General features: G+C 44.1%; 2 protein-coding genes across 6 annotated transcripts in view; one reads left to right on the forward strand and one right to left on the reverse strand.

Moving 5' to 3' along the window:
* Positions 1-3,815: 3,815 nt before the first annotated feature.
* Fam217a (family with sequence similarity 217 member A) lies at positions 3,816-20,063 on the reverse strand. 4 transcript variants are annotated; one of them, XM_016002058.3, is made up of 9 exons: positions 19,736-20,063; positions 17,298-17,533; positions 11,805-11,927; positions 10,739-10,835; positions 8,882-8,963; positions 8,749-8,762; positions 7,935-8,009; positions 7,781-7,848; positions 3,816-5,362 (listed from the first exon to the last, which is right to left on the reverse strand). In XM_016002058.3, exons 1-9 carry the CDS (start codon positions 19,751-19,753, stop codon positions 4,135-4,137), a joined length of 1,941 nt encoding a protein of 646 aa, XP_015857544.3. In that variant the 5' UTR covers positions 19,754-20,063; the 3' UTR covers positions 3,816-4,134. The 4 variants fall into 4 exon arrangements, with proteins under 4 accessions (XP_015857544.3, XP_042134270.2, XP_042134271.2 ...); XM_042278336.2 differs by having other exon boundaries at positions 7,781-7,851; XM_042278337.2 differs by lacking the exons at positions 8,749-8,762; positions 8,882-8,963 and having other exon boundaries at positions 7,781-7,851; positions 19,736-20,050.
* LOC102922707 (testis expressed protein 56) overlaps positions 17,501-26,427 on the forward strand; it is a 31,213-nt gene continuing 22,286 nt past the window's right edge. The window contains exons 1-2 of one of the 2 annotated variants that reach the window (XM_042278345.2): positions 17,501-20,432; positions 22,647-22,845. In XM_042278345.2, the coding sequence (XP_042134279.1) occupies positions 20,255-20,432; positions 22,647-22,845 (377 nt within the window). In that variant the 5' untranslated portion in view covers positions 17,501-20,254. The remainder of the gene's footprint in view (positions 20,433-22,646; positions 22,846-26,427) is intronic. The other variant, XM_042278346.2, reaches the window with a different exon arrangement.

Genomic DNA, 26,427 nt, shown 5'->3' on the forward strand with positions numbered 1-26,427 from the left:
ATTCACATTTCTCAAGTTGCTTGGATAATAATAGGACATCTTCATGGATCCCACTCCCCAAACTTCTCTACTTCAGGAAGCTTGCTGCTGAAGCCAGGACTTATTTTCCTTATTCTTAGATTGAATAAATATCATGTCTCTTGACAGTTCATGAGTTACGTTTTAGCAGTGCAGTTTCTATGCATCAGCACTAATACAAGCACCCAGAGCTGGGGGAGGAGTTTAGCAACGAAGTATTTTTGGTTGCTCTGTGGACCGTGATCGTCAATTTTCCTGCAGTATTTTAAAGCTATAAGGTCTATGTAGAAAAGGGTTATTTCACACATAGGCCTGTACTTGGGCTTGAAAGAAAAGTGATACTACTATCGTGTCTATGACAGAAGGGCCAGGGAAGTGGGAACTTTCCAGCAAGTACAATATATGGCCTGCAGGCTGCAGCCAAGGGTAGGTGTCAGTGTCAAAATGCTGGACCACTGTGCCTGTTGAGGATCTGGCATGTTGACTAAGCAAATGACTTCTATCATTGCTGTTGTTGCTATGTTGGAATGCCCATGTGGCGTCAGAGGACTTCCAGGTTCTCGCCTTCAAATGGGGGTTCCAGGAATCAAACTGAAGTCATCAGGCCGTCTTAGCCCCCAAATAACAGCTCTGTAGAGCCAAACAAATGCTGGAAGGCTGGAGAGAGAGGTTCGTGGAGATGAGGAAGGAAAGGGGAATGGTGCTGAGGTTAGGAAGTGTAAGCCCTTCAAGGTGCAAGTGAGAGACCAGAGGACCTCCAACTGTCAGGCCTCACCCCTCAGAATTCTCGAGTGTCCAGAACAGCTGGATCCAGCCCCTCCAGATGCAGGCAGCCAAGTGGAGCTGGAAATCCCACCAATCCCTGAGCTTGCCCCAAGATCAGGCCACAAAATCCCACCAATCCCAGGCTACCCTGGAAAGCTCCACCCCCCATCCAACCCCAAGAAACCCTATATAAGGCCTGCCTCCTGCTTAGCTCTGGGCTGCTTCTCTCTGGAGCATAGGCAGCCATCCTGCGGTTTTTCCCAAAAAAAAAAAAAAAAAAAATTTGCGTGGGTTTTGGTGTGTGGTATTCCCTGGCTTCTGACTGCCAGGATACCTTTCCTTCCCTTCAGAGCTGTAACACATTGGTACTGTGACTCAGATAGGCGCTCCTGGTGCCTGTGCCCCCTCCCCGCCCCCCATCCCACGTGGTCTGAGCCGCACTGAGACAGCACTATAGATTCCAATATTACTCGGACCTTTACACGCACATCAAGCAATTGGGGAAATGGAAAGAGATTCCCCATCCATAAGGTCAAACATTCTCTTTTCTCCACTCCAAGCCTTGTTTGTTTTTGTCTGGTCCCCCACCCCCCATTTTAAACGTTATGTCTTATAACTTACCATTGATGGATCCGCAAGTTTGTTCAAAGAGAAAGCCGTGAGCCTGACTGATCAGGAGGAGGAGAAAGCAAAGGAGTAGGCCCCCTGCGGCTTGGACACACCCAGTACATACTCCTTACTCCTCGCTGACTGGTGGTTTCCTGCGGCATCTGCCCTCTATAGTCGGGTCAGAAACTTCCTATCTCTAAGCCTTCTTTGTTCTCAGCTTACTGGATTCAGTTTTACAGGGATTCAGGTGTCTTAGATATGAGTGGCATTAGACTGTTTTATGCTGTCCCATTTCAGTTAAAAGCTGACTCTGGAATTGGGGTATGGCTTCTCTCCTCTAGACCCAAGCATGCTTGTTAAAAGGTTTCCTCCAAAGTCTCTGTCCCATGTCAAGTGAGCCACTTGACTGTGTGACAGAGAAAGGAGAGCAAAAAAAAATAAAGGGATAAACTACTCCCAGTGGGGACTGTTGCTACTCATCTCATACTCTTGGTTTTGGTTTAACTCTTAATTTTTGCTAACATATAAATTTTATCTCAAGATTTGTAAGACTCTTATGTAAACTTTCTGTACCTCAAGATTTGTAAGCGTACTGTGTATAATTAAAAATCTGTAAAGTCTTTAGCAAGAATTAACTTAAAATTCATAACACCAGGGTTGATACTTAAAAATCTATACATAGGCTGGGCAGTGGTGGCACATGCCTTTAATCCCAGCACTCAAGAGGCTGAGCCAGGCGGATCTCTGTGAGTTCAAGATCAGCCTGGTCTACAGAGCGAGATCCAGGACAGGCACCAAAACTACACAGAGAAACCCTGTCTCCAAAAAACAAAAAGCAAACAAACAAAATCTATACATAGGTAATCTTAAGGACACATGTGGCTAGCCACCATCTGAGTTGCTGTATCCCCATCGGGATGGGGGTCCCACACCCCTCTCTTTGGTATCACAGTCTGCTTTAACTCCTCAGGAACATGCTTTGTGGGCACACTGGATCCCGCAGATTGCAATAATACTTTAACCCTTAATCTACCACACAGCCTCTATGCCCAAACATTTACAATGCTTCAAGTTTACCACTGCCTTCCCCGTGGGTGGTCTGGGACGTGTGCGCTGGTGTTCCTTTTTCCAAAACTAGGGATGGTACCTGGTGAAGAACCCTTGCTGACTCCATCACAGGGTTACAGTGGCACAGAATGACAAATGAGTGGTTCAAGTCCTACCCTTTCTAGAAGTCCTGGGTGTCACCACTGGAACAGCAGGACTGACGCCTTCCCTAGCTGTTTACCTCCGGTTTCCTCTAAGTTCATCCAGGATCTCCAGTGGGTGGCTCAGACCGTCCTTACCCTCCAGGGCCAAATAGACTCACGGCCAAACTACCAAAATGGCAAGGATTAGATATACTAATAACATAGAAAGGTGGTCTTTGTCTCTTCCTCAGCAAGGAATGTTGCTTCTATGTCAGTCAGTCAGGTATAGTAAAAGACAACATCTGACAACTCCAGACAGATCTCCAAAAACTGTAAGAAACAGTTCAGTGCTTCTGGCCGGTGGATCATTGACAATCTAATATGGAATTGGATGCTTCCCTTCTTAACCCCCGCTCCTACCCCTTTTCTTAATCCTACTAGTCACACCCTGCCTTCCAAACTTCTTCTCTAGATTTTTTTCAACAACAGATCCAAAAGATTTCTAACCAGACTTTTAATCAGTTGCTATTATCGGATTACTGGCCCTTACCTGTGGAGCCAGAGGCCTGCAACTCCCTGATATTACCCTGATGGTGAAGATCCAGCTGCCCAAGGTCTTTAATGTCCCCATTCAGCAGGAAGTAGTCTAATGTCACACCCTTTTCCAACTCCTGATTATTTATCAACAGTAAACAAAAACAGAGGTGGCGTAGGAGGTGGGACCTGGCCACTCAAGTGGCCTACATTCCTCACCTCTGAGGACCTCCAACCACCAGGCTCTGCCCACAGAACACTCTAAGCACTATGATGGCTGGACCCAGCCCCTTGAGATGCGGGTGGCAAAGCTCCACCCTACAGAGTAAAAAGCCCAAGATCAGGCTACAAAATCCCAACCCCTGAGCTTGTCCCAAGGTCAGGCAATAAAATCCCACCAATCCTAGGTCACCCTAGAAAGTTCTTCTCCCAAGAAACCCTATATAAAGCCTGCCTCCTGCTCAGTTCTGGGATGCTTCTCTCGAGCAGAGGCAGCCACCCTCTTGTGTCTTCCCCAATAAATCTCTTAGGTGAGGTTTGTTGTGCAGTGTGACTTTGTGATATTCCTTGGCTCCCAGTTGCCAGGATACCTTCCTCTTCAGATCTGTAACACTTACAGGAAGAACTAAGAAAAATCACTTCAGGGAGCTGCAACTCTTACCTGACTACATATTAGAATAAGACAGTCATGACTGCAACGGAGTTAACTGTACCATTTATTGATAATGGAATCATATTAGAAAACAATCACAATAAAACGGTCTTCTGAATAATTTGCTTTACTAAGTGAGACATTTTTTTGAAGTACAACATACAAAAGATTGTCAATACGTCAGTGAGGAAGCCCTTGACTGTCTAGATATAGCAGTGATGTCATGAGCTCTACCCCATATCATATCAAGGATTTATGTTTTTATGGGTGAGGTGGTTTTTATTTCTAATACCTGTTTCTCAATGATAAACCATATTTTTGCTGGGTTTCATGGAATAGGTTTACTTACATTGAGATGTATGGAAGCTATTTTTGGTCAGTGGGTGAGCACTTACCCCTGGCTATAAGTGAAGGCGATAAGCAGTTTTGCTTCTGAATGTAGAAAGGCCTATTCAGTAGTATGCTTTTTCGGTGAAGTTTCCTTTTGGTCTTTGGCACCTTAATTTCTTCCTTTGGATTTTCAGGAAAAGACAGGGGTATGGGAGACACTGGCACCGGGGACCTTGGTGGGAGACATTTTGCTGAGACTACTTTAGCCAGTGGTTGAGCCGCTTGGGTAGTAGTAGGCTTGGGTGGGAGTTCCTGGCAAGGATTTAAAATGGAGCTTTTGGAATTCTTCAAGTCCTCGTGAGCAGCAACACACTGTTTTGCAGTGGATGAACATCTTAGCAACGGTCTAGAGTTCAATTTACATTTGCCAGCACTGCTCCAGTTCCATTTGGAAACATTTTGTTCTGACTTGCCAGAACCGGAACTGTTTTTTCTCTTGTCTCGACTTTTCTCTACACTCGAGGTCTGTAGAATCAGTGTGTCAGGAAACTTCGGGGGCCTGCCTTTCAGCGCAATGGCTTTAGAGGAAGCAGGCCGTTCTGCCATTGAAAACATGGAGCTGTAGAAAGTGCTCTGTAGCCTCGGCTTCTCTTTTTGGATGGTCATATGTTGTAATCTTTCCAGTTCCAATAAACGAATTATTAACCGCTCAATGGAGCTTTCTGGAGGGTCGATGACTGCCTTCCAGTTTTCACACTTTGAGAGGGCAAATTTGTGTAAGTCCAGAGTGTTGAAAGGAGCAGGGAGAAAGTCAGCATATGCAGACATTCCGTTTGCTTCCTCTGGGAAAGATCTCTCCACGTGGTCTATTGTTTCTGGCTTTAAGTTCAGGTCCATCTTTTTAAAATAGCTGAGCAAAGAGTCGTTCATTTTCTCATTTTCTGATAAGTCACTTTCATCTGTGACATTTTCTTCCACACTGCTGTTTCTGTATTTGAAATTCCAATTTGAAACGGATAAAGAGTCACCATTGTTGTTTTCCATAGTTGAGCATGAGTTAAGACGAAACTCATTTCTATCCTTAAGAAAGTCTCCATCGGCATAGGGCCAGCAGAGCCCTGCTGGCACTGACTGGCCAGGATAAGGACTGACTTGCTTGCTGGCTGTCAAACCCGGAATATTTGTTAATGAGTGGTTTAGGGTGAAGAGCCTGGGACTGTTGGATGCACTGAAGCCAGTTTCCACTGAAGAGTTTTTAAATTCCCTTAAAAAGAAACTTCATTAACTAGAGGCTTGTTGACTAGAATTAAAATGCTATTAAATGATGAGGTTGGAGAGATGACTGGGCAATTAAGAGCACTGGGTTCTCAGTTCCCAGCTCCCACACAGTGGCTCACAATCATTGATAATTCTAGTTCCAGTGGATCCAATGCCCTCTTCATGGACACTAGGCATTCATATGGCACACGTACATACACGCAGGCAAAATACTCATAGATGTTAAAAATAATATTAGTAACCTTTATCAAAGACAGGTTAATGTTTAGTTCCCAATAGCATTCATGTATGTAGCTACCTCTAAAATGTTAGTTTCCAAGTATACTTGAATTAGATGCAACTACATAAATGTCTTAAGGTATACATTAAAAAACTGGTGGGCAACTCTTTGTGCAAGCATAATTAAGCCCACAATTAAACGGGGGTGGGTGGAGCCAAACCACAGAACACTGAGTTTTTAGTTAGGTTTGGTTTTGTTGTTTGTATGTTTGCTTATTTTAAAGACAGCTGGAGAGCAGGAAGCAGCAACCCCCACCTGCAGACCTAGCTACTTGGGAAATGAAGGCATTCAGACAGCTTGAGCCTAAGTGTTTGAGTCTAGCCTGGACAGCAGTGACAGACAGACAGACAGACAGACAGACACACACACACACACACACACACACGGGGTGGGGGGATAGTTAGAAATACTAACATTGAAAGATTTCATGCACCTTCTTGACAGTCTCAAAGCCTTCTTAGTTCTTTTAGGTTCAACATTTAATAAAAATATCAATCTAAGTCTCTGAAAAATACTTTCACTTGTAGAAAAAGTGATTAAAATGGTCACTTAGCTGGGAATACTGGAAAAGCTACCTTGCCTTTGAAACACCACAGGAAAATCATTTGAAATCTATGATTATTAACAGGGAGGAAGGAGCCCGGGTAGTACAGTAGGAGAGAAGAACATCAGAGGGGAAGCCTTGGCGCTAGGGAGAGAGCAGCATGGGGAGGGCATCTTCCCAGAGCGCATCTCAGCCAGGGCTGCTCCGAGAAGCAGGACTTTCTTCAGGCTGAACTGTAAACGCTTCTCCAAACTGAAGGTAAGTTATTGTTACCTCACCACTTTCTTTACTTATTGATAATAGACTGAGGAGAAAGACTAGTAACCCACTTCATTGATACCAAACTCCTAAGAATGTAATAAACACATTCTTCTGGTTACTCCTCACCACATTCTTTAATTTCCGCATTCACTGATAGAGAGTAGCTAACTCACACATCTGTGAGATGTGGAACTTCATGCTATGTCTTAACCATTGCACCATGCTGCCACATTTGTGCTTGCTCTGATAAAATGCAGTGCCCTTCATTTGACCTCTAGCCTGAAATCCTTGTTCCCAGCAGAGTTCTTTCTGGTAAAAGTAGGCTTTCCTATCTCCTTCAGCTCCGCCATTCCATTAGGACTAGTCCCTCCAATTCCCTGTGTCTTGGTTGTCCCTTCAAGCTTGGACATTAGGCAAGCTCTACACTGGGGTTCATGCAGGAAGTATTCTGACCAGGGGATGATGCTCACTCCCTGGTGAGCCACTCTATTGTTACACTTGTAGTAAAGAGGAGCAGAACTCAAGATAGCCATTAACCAGGAATACCCCATGTGTAAAGTGACACAAAGCAGTGCCCAGTGAAAGGTCTCAATCACATGTTACTAGTCTGAATCGTTAAGAAGCAGTCTGGCTGCTAACACACAATAAAATGAACCTGAAAACAAGAATTCAGACCCAGCAAGGGTCTGAGAGGATATGCTGTCATAACTGTGAGCTCGAATTAAGCTATGTCCACTCCCTGATCTACCACCATTAACGTGCGAGTTTGACAAGTTTCTTAACTTTCACCTTCGCCCAGTGTCCTGTAAAAGAGGAATGCCGGCAGCGAGCTACCCTGTCAGACTTCTGGGTGAGGTAGATGAGGTTATATGTATGGAACTAAGTAGTTCCTAGAATAGAGAATTGTACTTTTGTGCCACATCTCCTTTCCCTCCAATAAGAAGCCCAGCTCCATCCATTCAAGTCTCACTGGAAGGGTTCATTCAGTACACATACACTGGCAGTCTTTACTGTCTGTAGCCACTTGCTATTTTAGAGTGAATTTCTATAATTTCCTATTATTTGCACAGGATATCTTTCTCCCTGGAAGTATTTGATCTTTGTATCTCAAGTAGTTAATGAGTATATTTAAATTTATTTCAGTGAAATATTAAAAATCTATTTCCTGCTAGGTTTGGTGGAAGACGCCTTTAATCCCAGTACTTGGGGTTAATCCTCTGAGAGTTCCAGGGCAGCCAGGCCTACACAGTTAGACCCTATCTAAAAACAAACAAACAAACAAACAAACAAACAAAAAAACATGGAGATATTTTTCTTACCTGCTGTCCAAGGTACTTCCTTTATTGACAGGAGAATTCCATAGCTGAAACACCCCTTGGTTACTGTTCTGCTAATACAAAAAGTACACATGGTGTTTAAAAGCTTTGAGAATTTCAGCAGCAGCAACTGAAGAGTGTGAGGAAGAAATCGCACCTGTACTCTACTGTGAGCATGCTCCGAGACGGTCAGCTGCAATACCAGCTGTTCTGCCGGAGTTTCCAGATGGTTCTACAAGGCAGCAGGAGACTTGAATACAACACAGCCCTGTTTACTATTCACGTTCTAAGTAAAGTCCAATGTACTCCCAACTTTCTGTTGTTTTGGGCACTGTTAATTAATGAGACTTAGATACCACTAATATTACTTTTACAGTTAAATGTTTCACACGTTGATATAAAGGGTACAGGGAAAGATTATTTCCACCACAAAAGAGGATATTGACCATTTCAAATGCTTCAAGACATTCTAAGAGCACACATGACTTTCCTTTTGATAACGACTAGAAAACTGTATTTATTGCTGCCAAGTCCAATTTACAACATTGTTATATTGAAAAAAGTGAATGTAAAAAATCTTAGTTTTCTTTCTTTTGTGATACTGGGGAATGAAAGGGGCCCTGCACATACATGCTAAGCAAGCACTCTCCCACTAAGCTGTAGCTTCAGCTACCTTTTCATTTCACTAAGTTGCCCAAGCAAATCCTGAACCAACTGTACCATAGACATCCATCTGCATCTTCACCTCCCAAGTAGATGGGATTACAGGCCTGTATTACCAGACCATCCAAAATAGTAACTTAATGACCAATGTATAACTCTGTAAAATGGCAAAGGTCTTGACTTGTTTAAAGAACTCTCTGGAAATACAATTTCAAGTTTAGCCTTAAGAAAGAGAAAAATTCAAAAGAGCATGCAAATAATTTTTAAGTAGAATGTTTTATGAGTTACTTTAAGCCAAACATCCTTACCTTGTTAGTTTTGCCTGAAAGAATGTATATGAAAAATGTCAATTAATAGTTCTACGAAATAGGTTAAAATCTTAAATCCTTTAATCTGTGCAATTCTCGTGGTATAATATACACATGCAGGGCTTCTCACTACCTGCCGGACCATCCTTTCCAAGCGGAAGGTTTTCATTGTCAGCAAGGGGTTCTTCTGAATCCAAGTTCCATGGAGAGAGATTCTAAAACAATATTCATTTTAAAGGATAAAGTTTGCATTGGCGTTGAAAAGCCCGGGTTTACCACTTTACATCTTCTCTGGGGAAAGGCTGACAGAGGGCTCCCTCTGCCTCCTCTGCAGAGGTAGGTGGTCGGCAAGCACATCTCCGGGGAGTGTGCGGCCTCCTCTTACCGAACCATCACCAGCTTGTTTGGCGGGAAATGGAAAGGCATCTACAATATGTGGTTTTGTTCGAAAGAGTGGTTCATGGGTTTTCAATACTGATTTTTAAAATACAGTGAAACATCCTCATCAGTGTGTCTCTGGCTCATCAGTATGCGATGGCTCATCAATCAAGCATTGTGTACTGAGTGCCAGACCTGACAGCCCACAGCTTCTTCCATCAACCACAGAAAAGCTCCAATCCTGGGTTACACTCAATACTAAGCAGCTCACGGCTTATTCTGGATTTCAGGTATTAGGAAACACATAGAAAATATTACAAAGAAAGCCAAAAATAAGTGGAAAGTACCAATATCTACTATTGGGCAGATATTCTGGGAGAAAACTGGGGTGAGTGTAGAAGGTGATTCCAATACTTCCTTCTGGAAAAGAGTGGGGAGGCGCTTTAGCTGAGAAAAACTTTTGTTGGTGAGTCTCTAAGCAAATGACATGTTAGGCGTTACTAGGTAGCATCTTTGTACTGTGGAAGAAGAAACTCGCTTCACTGCAGTGTGAAGATTTAATTTACCCCCAGAGAGGTTTCTCCTGATAGGGTGGGTACGTGGGTGTGTAAAGGAGGCTGTAGATTATCCATCTTTAAGGATTCTGAAAACAACATTAATAGTTTTCTACTGTCTTGAGTAATCTAAATAAGGCCAGTCTCCATGAGAATCACCAGAACAGGGGGCTTTCAAAAAAGCAATTGAGGGTTTCGGAGCACTTGAGTAACATGCTTAAGGTTTGTATTTTGTCTTAAGCACTGGAAAAAAAAAACAAAAACAAACAAACAAAAACCACTACAAATTCTAATTCAAGAAGATGAGAGCAAGAGACCTGTAAGGTGACTCCGGGTTAAGAGAACTGACTGCCCTTCCTGAGGACCTGAGTTTAACTCCTAACTCACAATTGTCTGTCACCCTAGTCCTGGGGATCTGACACCCTCTTCTGACCTCCCTAGGCAATGGATGCATGTGAACAGACATACATGCAGGCGAAACACATATATCCATAAAAATAAAGAATATCATTTCCCTTTAAAAAGATGAAGGTGAGAACCAGCTATTGGCATTTTGAAAAGAGCACAGTGGATGCTCAAGCTTCTTTGGGCTACATATTCCTGGAACAGTGGTGTCTGGAATATCTCACGTGAGAAAACCATATCCTTATGTTGAAATGGGAAAGAGATATTGAGGCAACTGAGCTGTTTGTATATGGAACCAACATACCAAATGGTAAAGAAGACTAGACTGCCAATTTCTCTAGGGTTGGGGCTTGGCTCTGTTTTTGGTATCCCAAACACCTTTACTGATGTGTAACAAAAATACATGGGATAAAATAGGGAGGGCATTGCCTAATTAACAACAAGTCCCATCCTTAATGAGATTATTTCCATTTGTTTAAACTGGGTTTTTGGTTGGTTGGTTGTTTTGTTTTTCCGCTTGATGATCAAAAATTCGATAAGGGGAAAGCTCAGCAGAAACTGCTCAAAGAGCAAAAGCAGAGTTATCACCACGGTAGGACTCTGGAGCCCTGCCCCTGCCATCCAAAGTCTCGAATTCAACAGCACTGCCATACCTCCTGAGAGACGCTCGACACAAGAAGGTTGGTGCCACAGATCTCGTCGTTTTTCCTTCCCATTTTGTTGGAGCTGTTCTTCTGTCCCCTTGAAGTCCTGTACGTTTGTAGAACAGGCAGACTTAGGGGAAGGTTTTTCATTCATATATAAAGAAGCCTGTTTTGTTAAGAAAAATGCTTAGAAGGGCTGGAAGTGCAGCTCAATGTCAAAGACCTTGGGTTCTAATCCCAGCAGCATCACCACCCTACCACCCACAAAAAGCTTAGAAAGCAGAGAAGGGAAGGTGTAACATTAGAAACAGTGGCCAACTGGACCAGGTAGACAAAATAAATGGCAACATCTAGATGACCGGATATTAGGAAACGAGATCCAAAGGTTAGATATCAGATAAGAAAATATAAGACAATTTGGGGAAAAAAACAAATACAGTGAGTTATCTCAAATTTAAAAACAGATTCCAAGCCTGCTTTTAGTCATTCAAAACAAAATGTGCCACGCCTGAAAGCAAACTAACCTTTCCACATAGGCAGGGCGAGAATCCCATGCATATTTCACTAACAGGCTCAGAGGGCCAGGCGTTTTCCAATACCAAACTATTTGGTGTCTAAAATGCCCCAGTAGTATTGAAGGTAAACATATTAGACAGAGAGCTATATGTTACTGCAGTCGCTTTAAACTAAGGTCTGGATAATCAGAAAAGTTAAAAACCACTGTAGTAGCCAATAGATCTGCTAACGGTTTAACAAAGTGTTGTCTCCGGGAAATACGTATAGTTCAGGTAGCTTATGAACCAACAAACTACCTGATCCACTGCACTATACATGCGGGACTCTGGGGCTGAAAAATGCAGAAAGCAGCAGGCTCCTAAGAAGTAGGGACGCCATTGAGATCACTCAGATGTGTGTCCCCCAGTAAGGCACCACACCGGGAGGAAGGGCTGGAGGAGACCTTCTGTCTGCAGCCTTAGCTTCCTGTGGGCAGGGAAGGTCACCCTTCCCTCCGCGGGGCTTCGTGGCCCAGGACATCGGGGAGTCCTTTGGGGGGGGGCGGGGGTTGGGCTCTTACTTGTTCACCTCGAAGACCCACGTGTCCTGGCCGCCGTTGTCTTCCTCGCCTCCAGCCCCGGGTGCAGGTGCCTCCTTGTGCTGCGCGAAGAGCTCAGCAGGCGCCGGCTGCGCCTCGGCCTTCCTGCGGCGGGAGGACAGGGAGAGCGGCGGCTGCGAGCCGCGGGCGCCCCCGGCGGGGTCGCACCCGGGCCAGGCCAGGCCGGGCCGGGCCGCGGGAGGACGCGTCGCCCGGCAACTACCTCGGAGCTCCACGTTCCACCCAGGCCCGAGCCTCTTGGGGTCGCCGGGACGCCGCCAGCCTGCGGTGGCGCTGCCCCAAGGCCCATCAGCCCTGCCAATGGTCCAGCCAACCTGACATCCTCAGTGCCCCACCCCTGTGGGGCCCCTGTTTCTTCCCCAAGATCCTCCCGGGCTTTGCTAGTCCTTCTTAGCCCTCTGGGAAACTTCTGGGGTCTATTAGATCACTCCTGGTCCTTCTCAGGCCTCCTTAAAATTTCTGGGACTTTTTAGGCCCTTTGTAAAGAGGGCTTCCCTGGGCCTTCCTCCATTGCTTTCCTTCCCAAGGTTCTGGGCTTCCTAGCGGCCCGTGAGCCTTCTTGGCCCTAGTGAGGCTCCACAGGCCTTCTCGGGGTGGGGATGAGGACTCTTGCAGTGGCCAGTAGGCCTGTGGTACCCAGGTCCAGGCCCACGGACCTCCATTCCAACATCTGTTCAAATATCCCAAGCCCACCTCTTTTTTTTTTTTTTCTTCCAGTCTAGGATACATTTATATTGTAAGAGACCAGTTTTGTAACCCAAAATGAGCATCTCTTGCCACCTCCACAAATTAAGTGGAAAAAAGAAAAAGAATATATATTATATACACTATAATTGAACTTATATACATATAAATGCCTTTTCCCAGAACAGCTGGGTATAAGGAAAAATTTTAAGAGCCACTCTCTATAGATAAGTAAATGACTACTAAAAATGTCAGTATAAGCCGGGCGGTGGTGGCACACGCCTTTAATCCCAGCACTCGGAAGGCAGAGCCAGGTAGAGCTCGATGAGTTCGAGGCCAGCCTGGTGTAGATCCAGGACAGGCACCAAAACTACACAGAGAAACTCTGTCTCGAAAAAACAAACAAAAAGTCAGTATAATAAACTAATGACATTTGAGGGGGTTTGTTTGATTTGGTTTTGAGACAGGGTTTCTCTCTGTAGCCCTGGCTAGTCCGGAACCCGCTGTATAGACCAGGCTGGCCAAATTCAGAGATCTCTGCCTCTGGAGCTGCCAAGTGCTTGGATTAAGGAGATGTGTCACCATGTCCAGCTTTGAGGAGAGATTTTTTTTTTTTAAATTGCTTGTTGATAATACGTTGTCTAATTGAACACCAGGCTCTAGACTCATTTCCAAAAGGCTCTATAAGTATTGAAATACATTGACTCTTTAATGTCTGAAGGAATGGGAGTCCTCTCCTTTTATCTTCTAGAAAAATACGTACACATGTACATAACAAACACTGAACATGATTTCAAGAGTTTCAAAGATCTTTGATTGACTCCCCAACCTCACCCAACAGATGTCTGTCTTCTTCCTCTGCATTTAGTCTGTTTCCCCCCACCAAAGGTTTAAAGAAGCCCTTCCCGCCTACCTTACCCTATATTATAACCCTGTATGTTTACTCCTTGTACAGCTCACAGTCTTGTTTATGAGCCCTGTTTACTTGTTATCCTTAAAAATCATCTGTTTATCCACAGTAATAAGGGAAGGGCCTTGTCTGCTCCATCCATTATGCTACCCACCTTACTTAAAACTGGGTGGAACCCATAGTGGGGGCACACTCAGTCAATGAAAAGAAAGACTAAAGACTCTGGAGGCCTCATTCCCCGCAGGCTTCTTGGAGGCCTAGGCTCTTCCCTCCACTGGGCGGTGTTCTGTCTAGTAGCTCTGACATATAGCTCTGCCAGATGCTCTCCCAAGGCCTGAAGAAGGAAATCTTAATTCTTCAGTCCAGCTTGAAGAGATTGCTTTCATCTTTCCTCTCTAACTTCTTATACATGTCAATCACGTTAGATAATTCCACAGTTTTGCTGAACTCTCCCTTTTATCGGTTCTTCTGTTTTGTTTTTAACCTGCAGGATTAAACTGGAGTCAAATTGTTCCAGCTCACTTCTCATCCTTCCTGACTGCTGAGGAAGAATGAACAGCTGTCCGCTCACTCCAAGACTGCTACTTTGGGTTGTATTATAGTGACTTGCATAAGTCATTTATTAATGTAATATATAACATATATCTTTTCTACACTTTGAAGACAAAATCTACCTTATCCAATCCAGCAGAATGTCTGGCATACAGTAGGCATTCAGAAAATGCTTGAATTAATTTAATTACTGCCAAAAAATAATTGCCAGAATGCATGGTATCTGAAGGGTGCCAGCCATACTGCTGAACATTTTATATGAATTACCTATTTGATATTCAATCCAATGAAGCAGTTACTACTAGTTGTCCCTAATTTGTAACTGAGAAAGCTGAGCTGTAAATATATTAAGTGACTGTTTTCAATTTACAATTACTTGAAAAATGGTGAACTGGGGACCACGTACTCCCAGCCAATCATTTCTAGAGTATATGTAGCTGGGAATTTTTCTTCTATGTCCTCTGGAAACAGAAGTTATATGTGCACAGGTGTGTGTGGTGCGTGTGCAACATTCATGTATCTGGCTTGCATGGTCTCATCTTCCTTGTTTAACGTCTCTGATTCTGCCTTTTCCTTTTGTCTTAGAACTAATTCCAGGTTCCTAAGAATCACTCTGAAGTTTGTACATCCTCTAAGGTACTCTTTTATCCTCTTTGTCACAGCCTAATCTCAAAGGCCTCTCTTTCTGATTATCATCCCTACTCGAACGTTCCTTCCATGCTTTCATGGCACCCAAATCTCGGCTGTCTTTCCCTTCGTCCCGAAATGTGAAAGGCCGTAGTTAAGTATACAAATACAGCTAAAACAGTAGTACTTCTCCAATCCCTTGGTTCTGCTTTGGTTCTAGTCCACTGGGGAAGTAAGACAGCAGGTCATTTTCTTAGTAGATTAGACCTAACATTAGTGTCAGCCATTGGCCAAAGAGAATGCACCTGCCTTCAAGGCCATGCCCAGCATTCAGGTCTTAGGAGTAGTCTCAAGATGGCCTTACTTTAAATCTGTTCCTCTTTAGCTAATACAGAGGGAAACCAATTTTTTTTTTTCCAAAACAGAGCTAGAATAAGGTGAATGTTGTCTGTCTGGTAGTACTTACCAGTCTTTTCTACAAACTACAACAGAGAAGTTTTGTTATTAATTTACTTATGTGTCTGAGGCGGTCAAAGGACTGTCAGATCCCCTGTAGTTGGAGTTACAGGTTGTTGTGAGCTTCCTGATGTGGGCGCTGGGACTAGAACTGAGGTCCTCTTCAAGAACAGTGCACGCTCTTAACCACTGAGCCAGAAGGTTTGAATCAGAGGAAATGAGAACAAATCCTGGGCCAGGAACTTAAGAGGGTTGAGTGAACCCTCCTTCCCTTGGCCAGGATCTTAAGAGGGTTCAGTGAGCCCACCTTCCCTTGGCCAGGATCTTAAGAGGGTTCAGTGAGCCCACCTTCCCTTGGCCAGGATCTTAAGAGGGTTCAGTGAGGCCACCTTTGCTTGGCCCAGATCTTAAGAGGGTTCAGTGAGCCCACCTTCACTTGGCCCAGATCTTAAGAGGGTTCAGTGAGCCCACCTTCCCTTGGCCAGGATCTTAGAGGGTTCAGTGAGGCCACCTTCGCTTGGCCCGGATCTTAAGAGGGTTCAGTGAGCCCACCTTTGCTTGGCCCAGATCTTAAGAGGGTTCAGTGAGCCCACCTTCCCTTGGCCAGGATCTTAAGAGGGTTCAGTGAGCCCACCTTCCCTTGGCCAGGATCTTAAGAGGGTTCAGTGAGCCCACCTTCGCTTCTCCTCTTGTGGCAGAGAGGACAATGAAGACAGAAAGATACTATTGTGGAAAGCACCCCAACTTACGTGTCTCTTTATTGCCCTGGGTTACGCAAAGAAATGCCAAGAACATCATTTCTTAGTTATTCTTCAGGGAAAAAGACTTCCATTTCTGCCTATCTCTCAATGCCTTTCATATTTCAATACTCACCTTTCAGGGATGCATGACCTCAGAATCTCCTTCAGTAGGATTATGTAAACATTTTCACAGAGTTGGTCAACATTTTCTAATTAACAATATGAGCCGGGCAGTGGTGGCGCACGCCTTTAATCCCAGCACTTGGGAGGCAGAGCCAGGTGGATCTCTGTGAGTTCGAGGCCGGGCTGGTCTCCAAAGCAAGTTCCAGGAAAGGCACAAAGCTACACAGAGAAACCCTGTCTCGGAAAAAAAAAAAAAAATGCCTTTTCTGTGGTACTTAAATGAGATACTCCATCAGGGGTTAGAGAGATGGCTCAGCAGTTAAAAGCACTGGCTACCTTTCTAGAGGACCCAGGTTTGATTCCCAGCACCCACGTGACAGCTCACAACTGTCTGTAACTATGGTCCCAGGGGATCTGATGCCCTCTTCTTTGGCACCAGGCATGCATGCCCAGACATGCTTGGAGGAAAAACACCCATACACAAAAATATGAACAAATACTTTAAAAATACATACATTCGATCAGTGGAAAACATCTCAAATCATTCACTGGTAGACAGATGATACTTAGCATATGCTTTAGATTAATAACTTGATTTTATCCCTCTCCCCCATTTGTACCTTTCATTAGTAGCTGATTCTCTTCTTTCCAACTTAAGGTTTTATTTTTTCATGATCATTAATCATGAGTATCCTAGCTTTCTTGTGTTTGAATAATTACTTTTAAAGAAACATGAGTAAAATGTTTTTACTTTGAAGGATTTCTTTTTTCATTTTCTACTTTAAAGTTTTATTTTTAAAACTCAGTCTTTGCCTGGAGTAGTGATGCATGCCTTTAATCCCAGCACTTGGGAGGCAGAGGCAGGTGGATATCTGTGTTGTCGGAGGTCAGTCTGGTCTACAGAGTGAGTTCTAGAACAGCCAGAGCCACATAGTGAGACTCTGTCTTGGAAAAACAAACAAACAAACAAACAACATTAACCTGTAGTGTGTGTGTCTCCTTAACAATACTATCTTATTTGTGAAGCTACCATTTTATTCCAAAAAACACAAGGAATTCTGTTTCAAATCTACTTATTCCTACCGTGGATGGCAGTGATGTATTTAAAAAAATTTCCCCAAACAAGAGAAGGACACGCATCAGTGAATCCCACATCCTATGCCGGTGTTACAGGTGGTGCTTTGAAAACGTTCTCAGTTACGTGTTTCCTATTTAATTTTCCTCTTAGCGCTGGACCTGGCCCCTGAGTTTGCGGTCCCTCCTAAGCCTTCTGGTTCTCTGGATGCCGGTACAGAGCTGTTTTCCTGGCCATCTGGGATGAGCTTATTTTGAGTTTGGGTCTACTTTGCAATACGGACTTACTTTCTGGTGCTAGGACATGCTGGGCTGGGATCCTCTTTCTGGGAGTTGGGGCTCTCCCATCTCAGCTGCTGCGAGCCAAACACTCTCTTTAGGAGGCTTCCTTTGAGAAACTTGGAGATGATCTTCTCTCTCTGGACGTTGCTGAACACTCTGCCTTCTGGGAGCCAGCTGGCCTTGTCAGACGCACAGCTGTAGCTTGCAGGCAGCGGAAGGTGCTCCGGAGACACGGGAGCCCTCTTTGCAACAACAACAAGAAAGAAAGGGAAGTGCCTGTTACCTAAGAGCTAGCTGTCAGTGAAGAACAAGAACCCTGGGTGCTGCCCTGCCCTGCGCTGCTCTGCGCTGCGCTGCGGGATCAATTTAGTTAATAAGGCTGGTGGCAGGGCCTAAGCAGCCACTTGGCTGGCATAGCAACTCACCCTCTCCTGCAGCAAGGCAAGGGTACTGGGCACAGCAGAATTCTCTCATCAAATACATGGTTTGAGAAGGTATTGGTCATTGGAGAAAAAGATTGGAAATAAGACTAAAAACACAAGCGTTTGTTGCATCTAGACTCTGAATTGCAGGCTGGGCCCTACCTAGGAGCTTTGGACCAAGACCATCAGGTGTAGTCAACTTCCTATGGCCAGTCTTCCTGCCTCACCGAGCTCCCGGCCCCAAGTTCTTTCCACCACAGTATGCTTGGAAACAAAGCAAACGACAATGGCTCCCACAAGTCCTTCATATTGTAAAAACATCAAAACCGGGCCCAAGAGAAAAACGTCATTAGATGATTTGTTTCACAGTAAAGTGGAAGGAATTGTATTCTAATGTGTATGTGGACAGTCCTTTTCCTTTTTGACAGGCTGTAGACTAGGTTGGCCTTGAACTCACAGAGGTCTGCCTGCCTCTGCCTCTGCTTCCTGAGCGCAGGGATTAAAGGCCACCAGGCTCAGCCTATGAACACTTTATCCATTTATCTGTTGATGGACAGCGAGCTAGGCTTAGTCCCCACATGCTGGCTCTTGTTGCAGTGCTCTGAAGAACACAGGTAGGCAGGTGTCTCTTTGACCTAAGAATCTGATTTCCTTTGGGTTACCTAGAAGTGGGATGGCTGACTCTGCACTAGTTCTGTTTTTAAAGTTTTGGATGAACCCAGCACTGCTTTTCTCAATGGCTGTTGTCCTAATTTCCATTTTCACTAACTAACAAAGGGGGTTTTAAAGTTCCCATCTCTCTGCCCCCTTGTCAGCATTTTATATTGTCTTCTGTTATTAGAGTTTTATTTTATTTTAAAATTTGTATTATTTTATATGGATGAGTGTTTTGCCTGCATGTATGTATGTTCACCACATGTACCTGGTGCCTGCAGAAGCTCGAAAAGGGTGTTGGAACTCCCAGAATGGGAATTACAAATGGTTGTAAGCTGCCATGTGAGTGCTGAGAACCAAACCTGGGTCCTCTGCAAAAGCAGCAAATGACGTGCTCTCAACTACATCGTCAGTTTTCCAGCTCCTGTTTTCTCTTCTTGGTAATAGTCAATTTTTTTTTCAGGGATAACTTTTAACAATCATGACCTACTTCTGGTTTCAGCCAATGTCCGTAGCTTCAGTTAACTATGAACATTCCATCGAGTGCTACTTAGAGTAACAACTCAGAGCATATTGTCAGTCAGGCAGAATTGTGCACACCTTTAATCCTAGTACTCATGGGGAAGAGGCAAGCAGACCTCTGCAAGTTTGAGGCCATTCTTCCTGGTCTACATATGGAGTTCCAGGTCAGCCAAGGCTACATAATTAAACCCTGACTAAAAAAAAAAAAACAAATAAACAAAGCACTGTTAGTCACTAAAGGCAGGCAACCTTTAAGAATGAATTCCTATATTTAATACAACTTCAATATGCCGTTTTCTTTATTTTCAGCCCAAACTTTATGAGGCAAAGTGAACATGCCCAGATGCATTCCTGTTCACTATTTTAACCTTTCAAGCATGTGTTCTACAACCTTGAACTGAGCAAATGTGCCTGTCATCTTTCCTTCCTAGATTATAACCTTAAACAGAGCATGCTCAAGAATGTGCCCATTCTTAAAGTGTTTCCCTATATGAACATGCATCTGCTTTTCCAGTGAAATCCACGTGTTCTGTTTTGTTTTGCTCTTGGGGACACTGCTTTGGAAATAAGGGAACCCTGGTGTCCTGACTGGCTGTTGGATTGAAAATCAAGGGGGCAGTTTAACCATGTTGCTATTTGCATTTTATCGCAAACTGAGGATGGTTCTTGGTTGCTTCTCAATTGCTCCAGCTGGTCTATGAAGTGTGGGACTTTATTGTTATTTGGTGTTTGTATTTTCCTCTGCTCCTTGGTCTACAGTGGAGAAAAACTAGTACTAAAGAGGTTTTATTTGTTTCCTTTGGCAATCTGGAGAAAAAAAGAGTAAAAAGCAGACAGTCCCCTTACCTGTATTAATCTGGACATCTCCTTAGTTTAGGACCATAGAGTTCTTCCTCGTGTCTACAGGGGCAGTGCTGATGTAACACTCTCTTTGGGATCTCCTAGGTCTATGGAGTCTTAATTATGCACACACCAGGTACAAGGCCTCTAGAATGGTGAGACAGCGGGGTCTATGTGCACATCAATTGATTTTCTTTTAGGAAAAACTCGCTTTTTCTCCTCAGAACTCATCCATATCCCGACAGGAAACTGGAATTTCTGTGGAAAATCTCTGAATTATTTGACAGGATACCTTCCATGGGCGGCTTTTCTCTGCTTTGAAGATGCAGAACAAGCTCTGAGGGTTCCAGGCCAATAACCTGGGCCATTATGACACTCAGAATGCAAAGCAGGGGCCAGAAAGCGGGTTCCACCATCTCCTCCCGGAGATGGCAGCAAACTGAGGCAGGTACAGTCGCGCGCGACACGCTGGTACGTTTCATATGCTCTATTTGCTTTTCTCTGTAACTTAACAAGCAAGCCATCATGGGAACAGCCAACAACAGTCCATCAGCCATAAACCTCTTTGAGGAGATGAAAAATTATACCCAGCCTGACGTCCTGTGTCACACGTTTGACCTCCTCTCTAACCTTCACAAGTTGCTCCCAAACCATCTGGTGGAAGTGCTTCATTCCTACAGAAGTGAAGACGACAAAATTAAATGTAAGTGGGTGGAGGGCGGAGGAGAATGTTTGTGCTTTCATGCTGGTGTGAGCCTCTTCTTTCAGCTGTGGGCATCAACTTCGTCACACTGCCCGTGACGTCAGTTCATGAGACCCATGCCACATCGTGGCTCCATAGGTCTGCGTTCTCAGAATGGACTGTGAATTTGCCCATGGGGAGAGGTCATTATCTCTTTTTTTTTGTGTAGTCTTTCATGAGCCAAGGTAAGGTATCACTCATCTCTAGGCATAACACACCCATGGAAAGATGGAAACGAGCCATGTACAAATGTACACAAGTTACAAATTAAGATGTAATCTTTGATTTTGAGATCAGTGGGAGAACTTTCAAGGTGAGGGTCAGATTAGAAACTTCACTCCTTTTGACTCTCTACTGCTCCCTTCTCCTTCTGCTAGGAAGAACTTGGTTATTTCCCCTGAAAGTAATTTTTAAATATTTTTTTAGTGGTTAGTATTACGATTTTGAGATGGAGTCTTGATAGGTTGCCCAAACTGGTCTGAAATTTCTGGGCTCAAGCCATCTTCTTGTTTCAGTCTCCTGGGTAGCTGAGACCATAGGCATGTGCCATTCCTTATAGCGAGTAGTCGCTAGTTTTTGCAGTTTGGAGTGGTCTGGTGGTCCTAAAATTGGGTCAGGATGGTGGAGAACTTGATTTGTGAACTTAATGGACCCCAGCCTTGAATTATTTGGGATTAACTGCAAGATACTGGTAGATGGCAGCCACCTGTACCCATAAACTTAGAAGACAAAATTGAAGCTTCCACACCAGTTAAAACAAAGGTGGCAACTGGCACAAAGACTTTTAAACTGTCGGGACAAAGTTGGTTATAGTCAAGTTCATCTCCGCTTCCTAATGCAGAGTGTTATGATCAAACCCATACATCCAGGTTACAGTATGTATTACATCGTGAGCACACACAGAATTTAAGTAGCTCTGTACAAAACTGCACAAACCAGCTACTCTGTCACTCTGCCCCCGCCTTAGCCCTTCCTTTTGATCTGTTTTATTGACTTTTGTTGCTGACTTTAGGTGAATTACAAGCAAATTGCCTAGCTTTGGGGAGTTGTACTGCGAATGAAATATCAATTCTAATATCAGCACTCTAAAGTCGCTCTCAGCATGTTGAAATTCTTCCCGCCCCACTCTGCTCTGGTGTGTTGAGACTGAGAAGCCAGGGGAAGACGTGGTGGTGTGCTGAGTTTCTGTCTCTATCTCAGCTCTTCCCTTGGGTAAAGAGGAACTGCTAACGTGAAAGGCGGACATATGTAAGAGGTTCTGGATTTTTCTGTATATTATAGTCTGTGGATTTAAAGTCCTCCGCAGGTTGATGATTTGAATGCTTGGCCCCAGATGGTGGTACTATTTTGAGTGACTCCAGAGACTTAGCAAGTGGAATCAAATTGGAAGAAGTAGGTTACTTGGGGACACATTATTACTGGCAACTTTCTGTTGTGCTTTTTGGTTCCTGGTTAGCAATGAAGGGGACAGTTCTCTTATGTCACTTGTTCCTACAGTCATGATATTCTGCCCAAGCTTGTGGGATCAAGTGATCATGTCGAACCCTCTAAACCATGTGCCAAAATAATCCTTCCTTCTTCAGTTGTGTGTGTCTGTCAGTTCTGATAACAGGCTGTGAACCTCTGGAATCGCCTCATCCTCATTCGAACATCCTGCCTGCTGCTGACCACTAAGAGAGTTCCAGCAGTTAGAGACAAAGGTCCAAATCAGAAGTCTCAGTTGTTCGATCTCCAAATGCAGAATAGTTCTTAGGCAAAGTATCAGGAAGATGGCGTTCCAAATTAAGAGCAAGACATTAATCTCTACTCATTCCATTTCCTCTGAGAAGTTTAAAAATGCATAATTAAAATAATAATTGTATTTTAACTTATTATTAGTTTACAAACTTTACATAAGGAACCAACAATATTTACAGTGGTCTTAGCACACTTAATGCATGCATTTATAGCCAGTGCATCCCTTAGACTAAGATTTAAGAAGTATTGCTTAGAGAAAGGGACGGCAGGGCTGAGAAGGATTTACTAGATTGCACAAACACAGTTGGGCGGTATACCTAACACACGTGAAGGGTTCCATCCTCAGCACCAGGTACATGCACAAAGACTGGAAAGAATCTTGCTATGCAGAGGTTGGAAATGAACACTGAATTATGTTAATACTTATTATTCCACCAGGTGAGAATTCCGAATTCTCGGGCTTGGAAAAGATCTTAGCAAGACACCAGTTGCCGAAAGAGGTTAGTCTGACTCCAAAGCCCAGCAAAATGCCCTCATGGAAAAGAAAAACTATCAACAATATAAGCGGCAACTGGAGGAAATGTCACATGTGGAAGAAAAACACATATGAGCCGCCCATGTGCACGATCATTGTTAGGTAGGTTCTTGGACTTTTCGTCTCATGCTCATGTTAAAGAAACACAGAATGGTCACAAACAGAAACTCTTCACCACACCGCCCCTTCCGCTCCCCTGTCCCCACCCCGGCAAAAAAAACGATGATTTAATGTGGTCTTTGTGAAACATGGAGGACATGGAAACAGGCCTTGCCTTGTATAAGAGCACACAGCCTTTACTTCACACACCCCAAGTAACTGAAGAAGCCTTCAGTGCAAGAAAATTTATGGAGACGGGAAGGGTGGTGTGTCACCTCTACCTACCGCCTTCTACTCTAATGAGCAAAGATCTGCAGTGTTGCTGGAGGGCTTCTCTCCAGGTTCCACCAAGTCCCACAGTCCCACAATCCACGTATAAAATAATCACTCAGATGCTTATATTACTTATAAACTGTATGGCCGTGGCAGGCTTCTTGCCAACTGTTCTTATATCTTAAATTAACCCATTTCTATAAATCTATACCTTGCCACGTGGCTTGTGGCTTACCGGCATCTTTACATGCTGCTTGTCCTGGCGGTGGCTTGCAGTGTCTCCCCCTCCTTCTTCCTGTTCCCTCAATTCTCCTCTCTCCTTGTCCCGCCTATACTTCCTGCCTGGTCACTGGCCAGTGTTTTAGTTATATAGAGCGATATCCACAGCACTGCAGGGATTGCTGGAGAAGGACCCATCCACTAAGCACCATCATTAGCACGAGCAAGGACTTTGGCTTTATCCCTAGTCTGCCAGATTTTTACGCTGAGAAAGGAAGAGAGAGCCATTGCAAGGGTGGACAAAATAGATTCAAGTCCTCTCTGGTCCTCTCTGGTCTTCATGGAAAGAGGGAGCAGCGGGAGACCTGCTGGGGAGCTTTTGTAGTGCACACAAGTGAGGAATAGCTGGCCTCAGGCTAGCTGAGAAAGGGGATGGGGTGCTCCAAGTCTGAAGCTTTGGTTGCTCAGCAAGCTACCTTATTCTGTACATTTCCCTGTGCGTGTCAGATGGCATGTTCCCATTTGCTGCTTTCCTATCGCTGACTGTACTACAAGATGACACCCATGCTTTGCACATTGTAGATATTCAAAGAGTGTTAGCGGGTTGACAGGATAAAAGCAGAGCCCTCTCTGATCTTAAGATGATAACATACAGAGGTCTAGCTCATGAAGTTGCCTGTACTACAAACTTCCTCTGGGCTCATCATCCTAGTTAACAATCTCCTCGTCTACCCCTCCCCTAGTGTCTCCAGTGTCAGACCTTGCCAGCTGGGTTTTAAAACCCATAGCTTGTGAAATTGTGTCTCCTAGTAATATCAGAAGCTATCCCCATAAAGTCTCACCAGCATGGCTGTCCAAATGTGAGCTGAATAAGGATGACCTAAATGGACATGCCAAAGTGGACAGAGAAAAGCATACAAGGCCTCAACCCTATGCAAAGAATTATAGACAACTGAGGGAAGCTGGGAGCGGGAGAGGTGGCCTTCTCCAGGGAAGAGCCCACCAATTGGTTGTCCAATGCCAAATGGTCAGTCCTGAAGACAGACATACAAGTAACATTATACAGACGGAGCAGGTTACATTGAGAAATATATATGTACATACATTTACATATATGTATGCGATGACAATTAGTGAAAAAAGAGGTCGTGAGTTTAAAGGAGAGTGGGAAGAGGTGGCTAGGAGGGTTTGGAGGAAGGAAAAGCAAGAGAGAAATAATGTAATTAATTAAATTATAATCTCAACAACAACAACAAAAAAGCCCCATAGCTAAAGAAAGCAAAGTTATGTTATAAGGGGACAGCAGTCATTAGAACCATGGCATTTTCAGGATAATGAAGTGACACTGAATTTTTATTTTATTTTATTTTATTTTGGTTTTTTGAGACAGGGTTTCTCTGTGTAGCTTTGCACCTTTCCTGGAACTCACTCTGTAGCCCAGGCTGGCCTTGAACTCACAGAGATCCACCTGGCATGCACCGCCGTGGCCCAGCGACACTGAATGTTTAAAGGGTAAAAGTTATTTTAAGATATTCAAATTAAGATTACGTGACTGTGTTTGGAGGCCTATTTTTTAAATCAGATTTCCACATCATAGAAGGCTGTTTGGGGTATGATGCCTTCAGATGGACTGACCTATCTTATTTAACATCCTAGCATGGCCTATGAAAATACAGCTTGAATACCAGCACCAAGGGTGGACATCTATCCTCACACACATTTCCTTCTACAAACATACATCTGCTCTCCGTAACAGTGCAGTCTGTTTTGTTCATTTGTAGGTTTGGTTTGTTTGTTTAGGGTCTCTGAGAAGCTCATACAGATATAAGAGCACGGAAGATCAGCTGGTGACAGGAAACTTCAAAGGGGGCCTGAGGGTAGCATTGGGAGAAGTCAAAACAGAACCTGGCTGGTGATGGGGTACATAAAAGGGGCCTGAGGGTAGCATTCATCAAAGGGGATGAGAGGGTAGCATCGGGAGAAGTAGAAAAAGAACCTGTTTGGGATGCAAATTAACTTACAAGGGATCCAAGAAAGCCTCCCAAGCGGTGGGGGCTGCTTCACAAGGATTCAATCCTGAATCATTTTCTGGCTGCCGTGACTCTGGATGCCAGAGGGAATCTGCTGTATTGCCCGTGATTCTTACCCTATCTCTAGTAACATGACCGTCTAGACACTTGACAACTCTATCATTCTTACTCTCTTGTGACTGAACTGGTGCCCCTGAGAGTACCTGTTCTTGAAGGCAAGCCTAGATGCCCCTGAAGAATATTATCGAGAAGAACAACATCCTTGTCTAAAAGTTGCCTGTAGCACTGTTGCTTCTCCTGCCCTTGCTCATCTGTAAAATGAGATTGGTAAGATCTCATGTGGTGGCCCTATGCTGGGAAAAAATGGCAGGTATAACTTACAGTGAGAATGTGTACTTTAATGTGTGTAAATTTTAGATTGAGCCAACTATGGGAACCTTGAACTTAACACTGGCAAATGTGTTTAGTGTTTAGAATCTGTATCTCACTTGCACAGAGAGGGCAAGACCTTTCCCTAACAAGGACTTAATTGTAGCTAGTTTTCCTGCCTTGCCCACAGTCAGGACAAATCTCTGTCACCCGCCAGTCCCACAGCTGCTCAGACCCAACCAAGTAAACACAGAGACTTATATTGCTTACAAACTGTATGGCCATGGCAGGCTTCTTGCTAACTGTTCTTATAGCTTAAATTAATCCATTTCTATAAATCTATACCTTGCCACTTGGCTCGTGGCTTACCGGTGTCTTCACATGTGGCTCGTCCTGGTGGCAGCTGGCAGTGTCTCCCTCTGTCTTCCTGTTCCAATTCTTCTCTCTGTTAGTCCTGCCTATACTTCCTGCCTGGCCACTGGCCAATCAGTGTTTTATTTATTGACCAATCAGAGCAACTTAACATACAGACCATCCCACAGCACTTAATCCATTTTCTATTGCTATTGCAGAGTACTTGAGATTGGGTAACTTATAAAGAAAAGAACTCCACTTAGGCTCATGGTTCTAGATGATAGAAAGTCCAAGATAAGACCCTTACTTCCGGTAAGGGCCCGGCATTGCTTTAAAGCAC

The sequence above is a fragment of the Peromyscus maniculatus genome, chromosome 5 (assembly GCF_049852395.1).
Source record: "Peromyscus maniculatus bairdii isolate BWxNUB_F1_BW_parent chromosome 5, HU_Pman_BW_mat_3.1, whole genome shotgun sequence".
Taxonomy (NCBI): Eukaryota; Metazoa; Chordata; class Mammalia; order Rodentia; family Cricetidae; genus Peromyscus; species Peromyscus maniculatus.

What these genes read in the sequence shown, in the direction of transcription:
- Fam217a (XM_042278336.2), bottom strand. An exon ending in GCATGTCCTAGCACCAGAAA is followed by an intron (nt 11,928 to 17,297) that starts GTAAGTCCGTAT and finishes CTCCCGCCGCAG; the next exon opens with GAAGGCCGAGGCGCAGCCGG. An exon ending in TGTCGAGCGTCTCTCAGGAG is followed by an intron (nt 8,964 to 10,738) that starts GTATGGCAGTGC and finishes ATATTGTTTTAG; the next exon opens with AATCTCTCTCCATGGAACTT.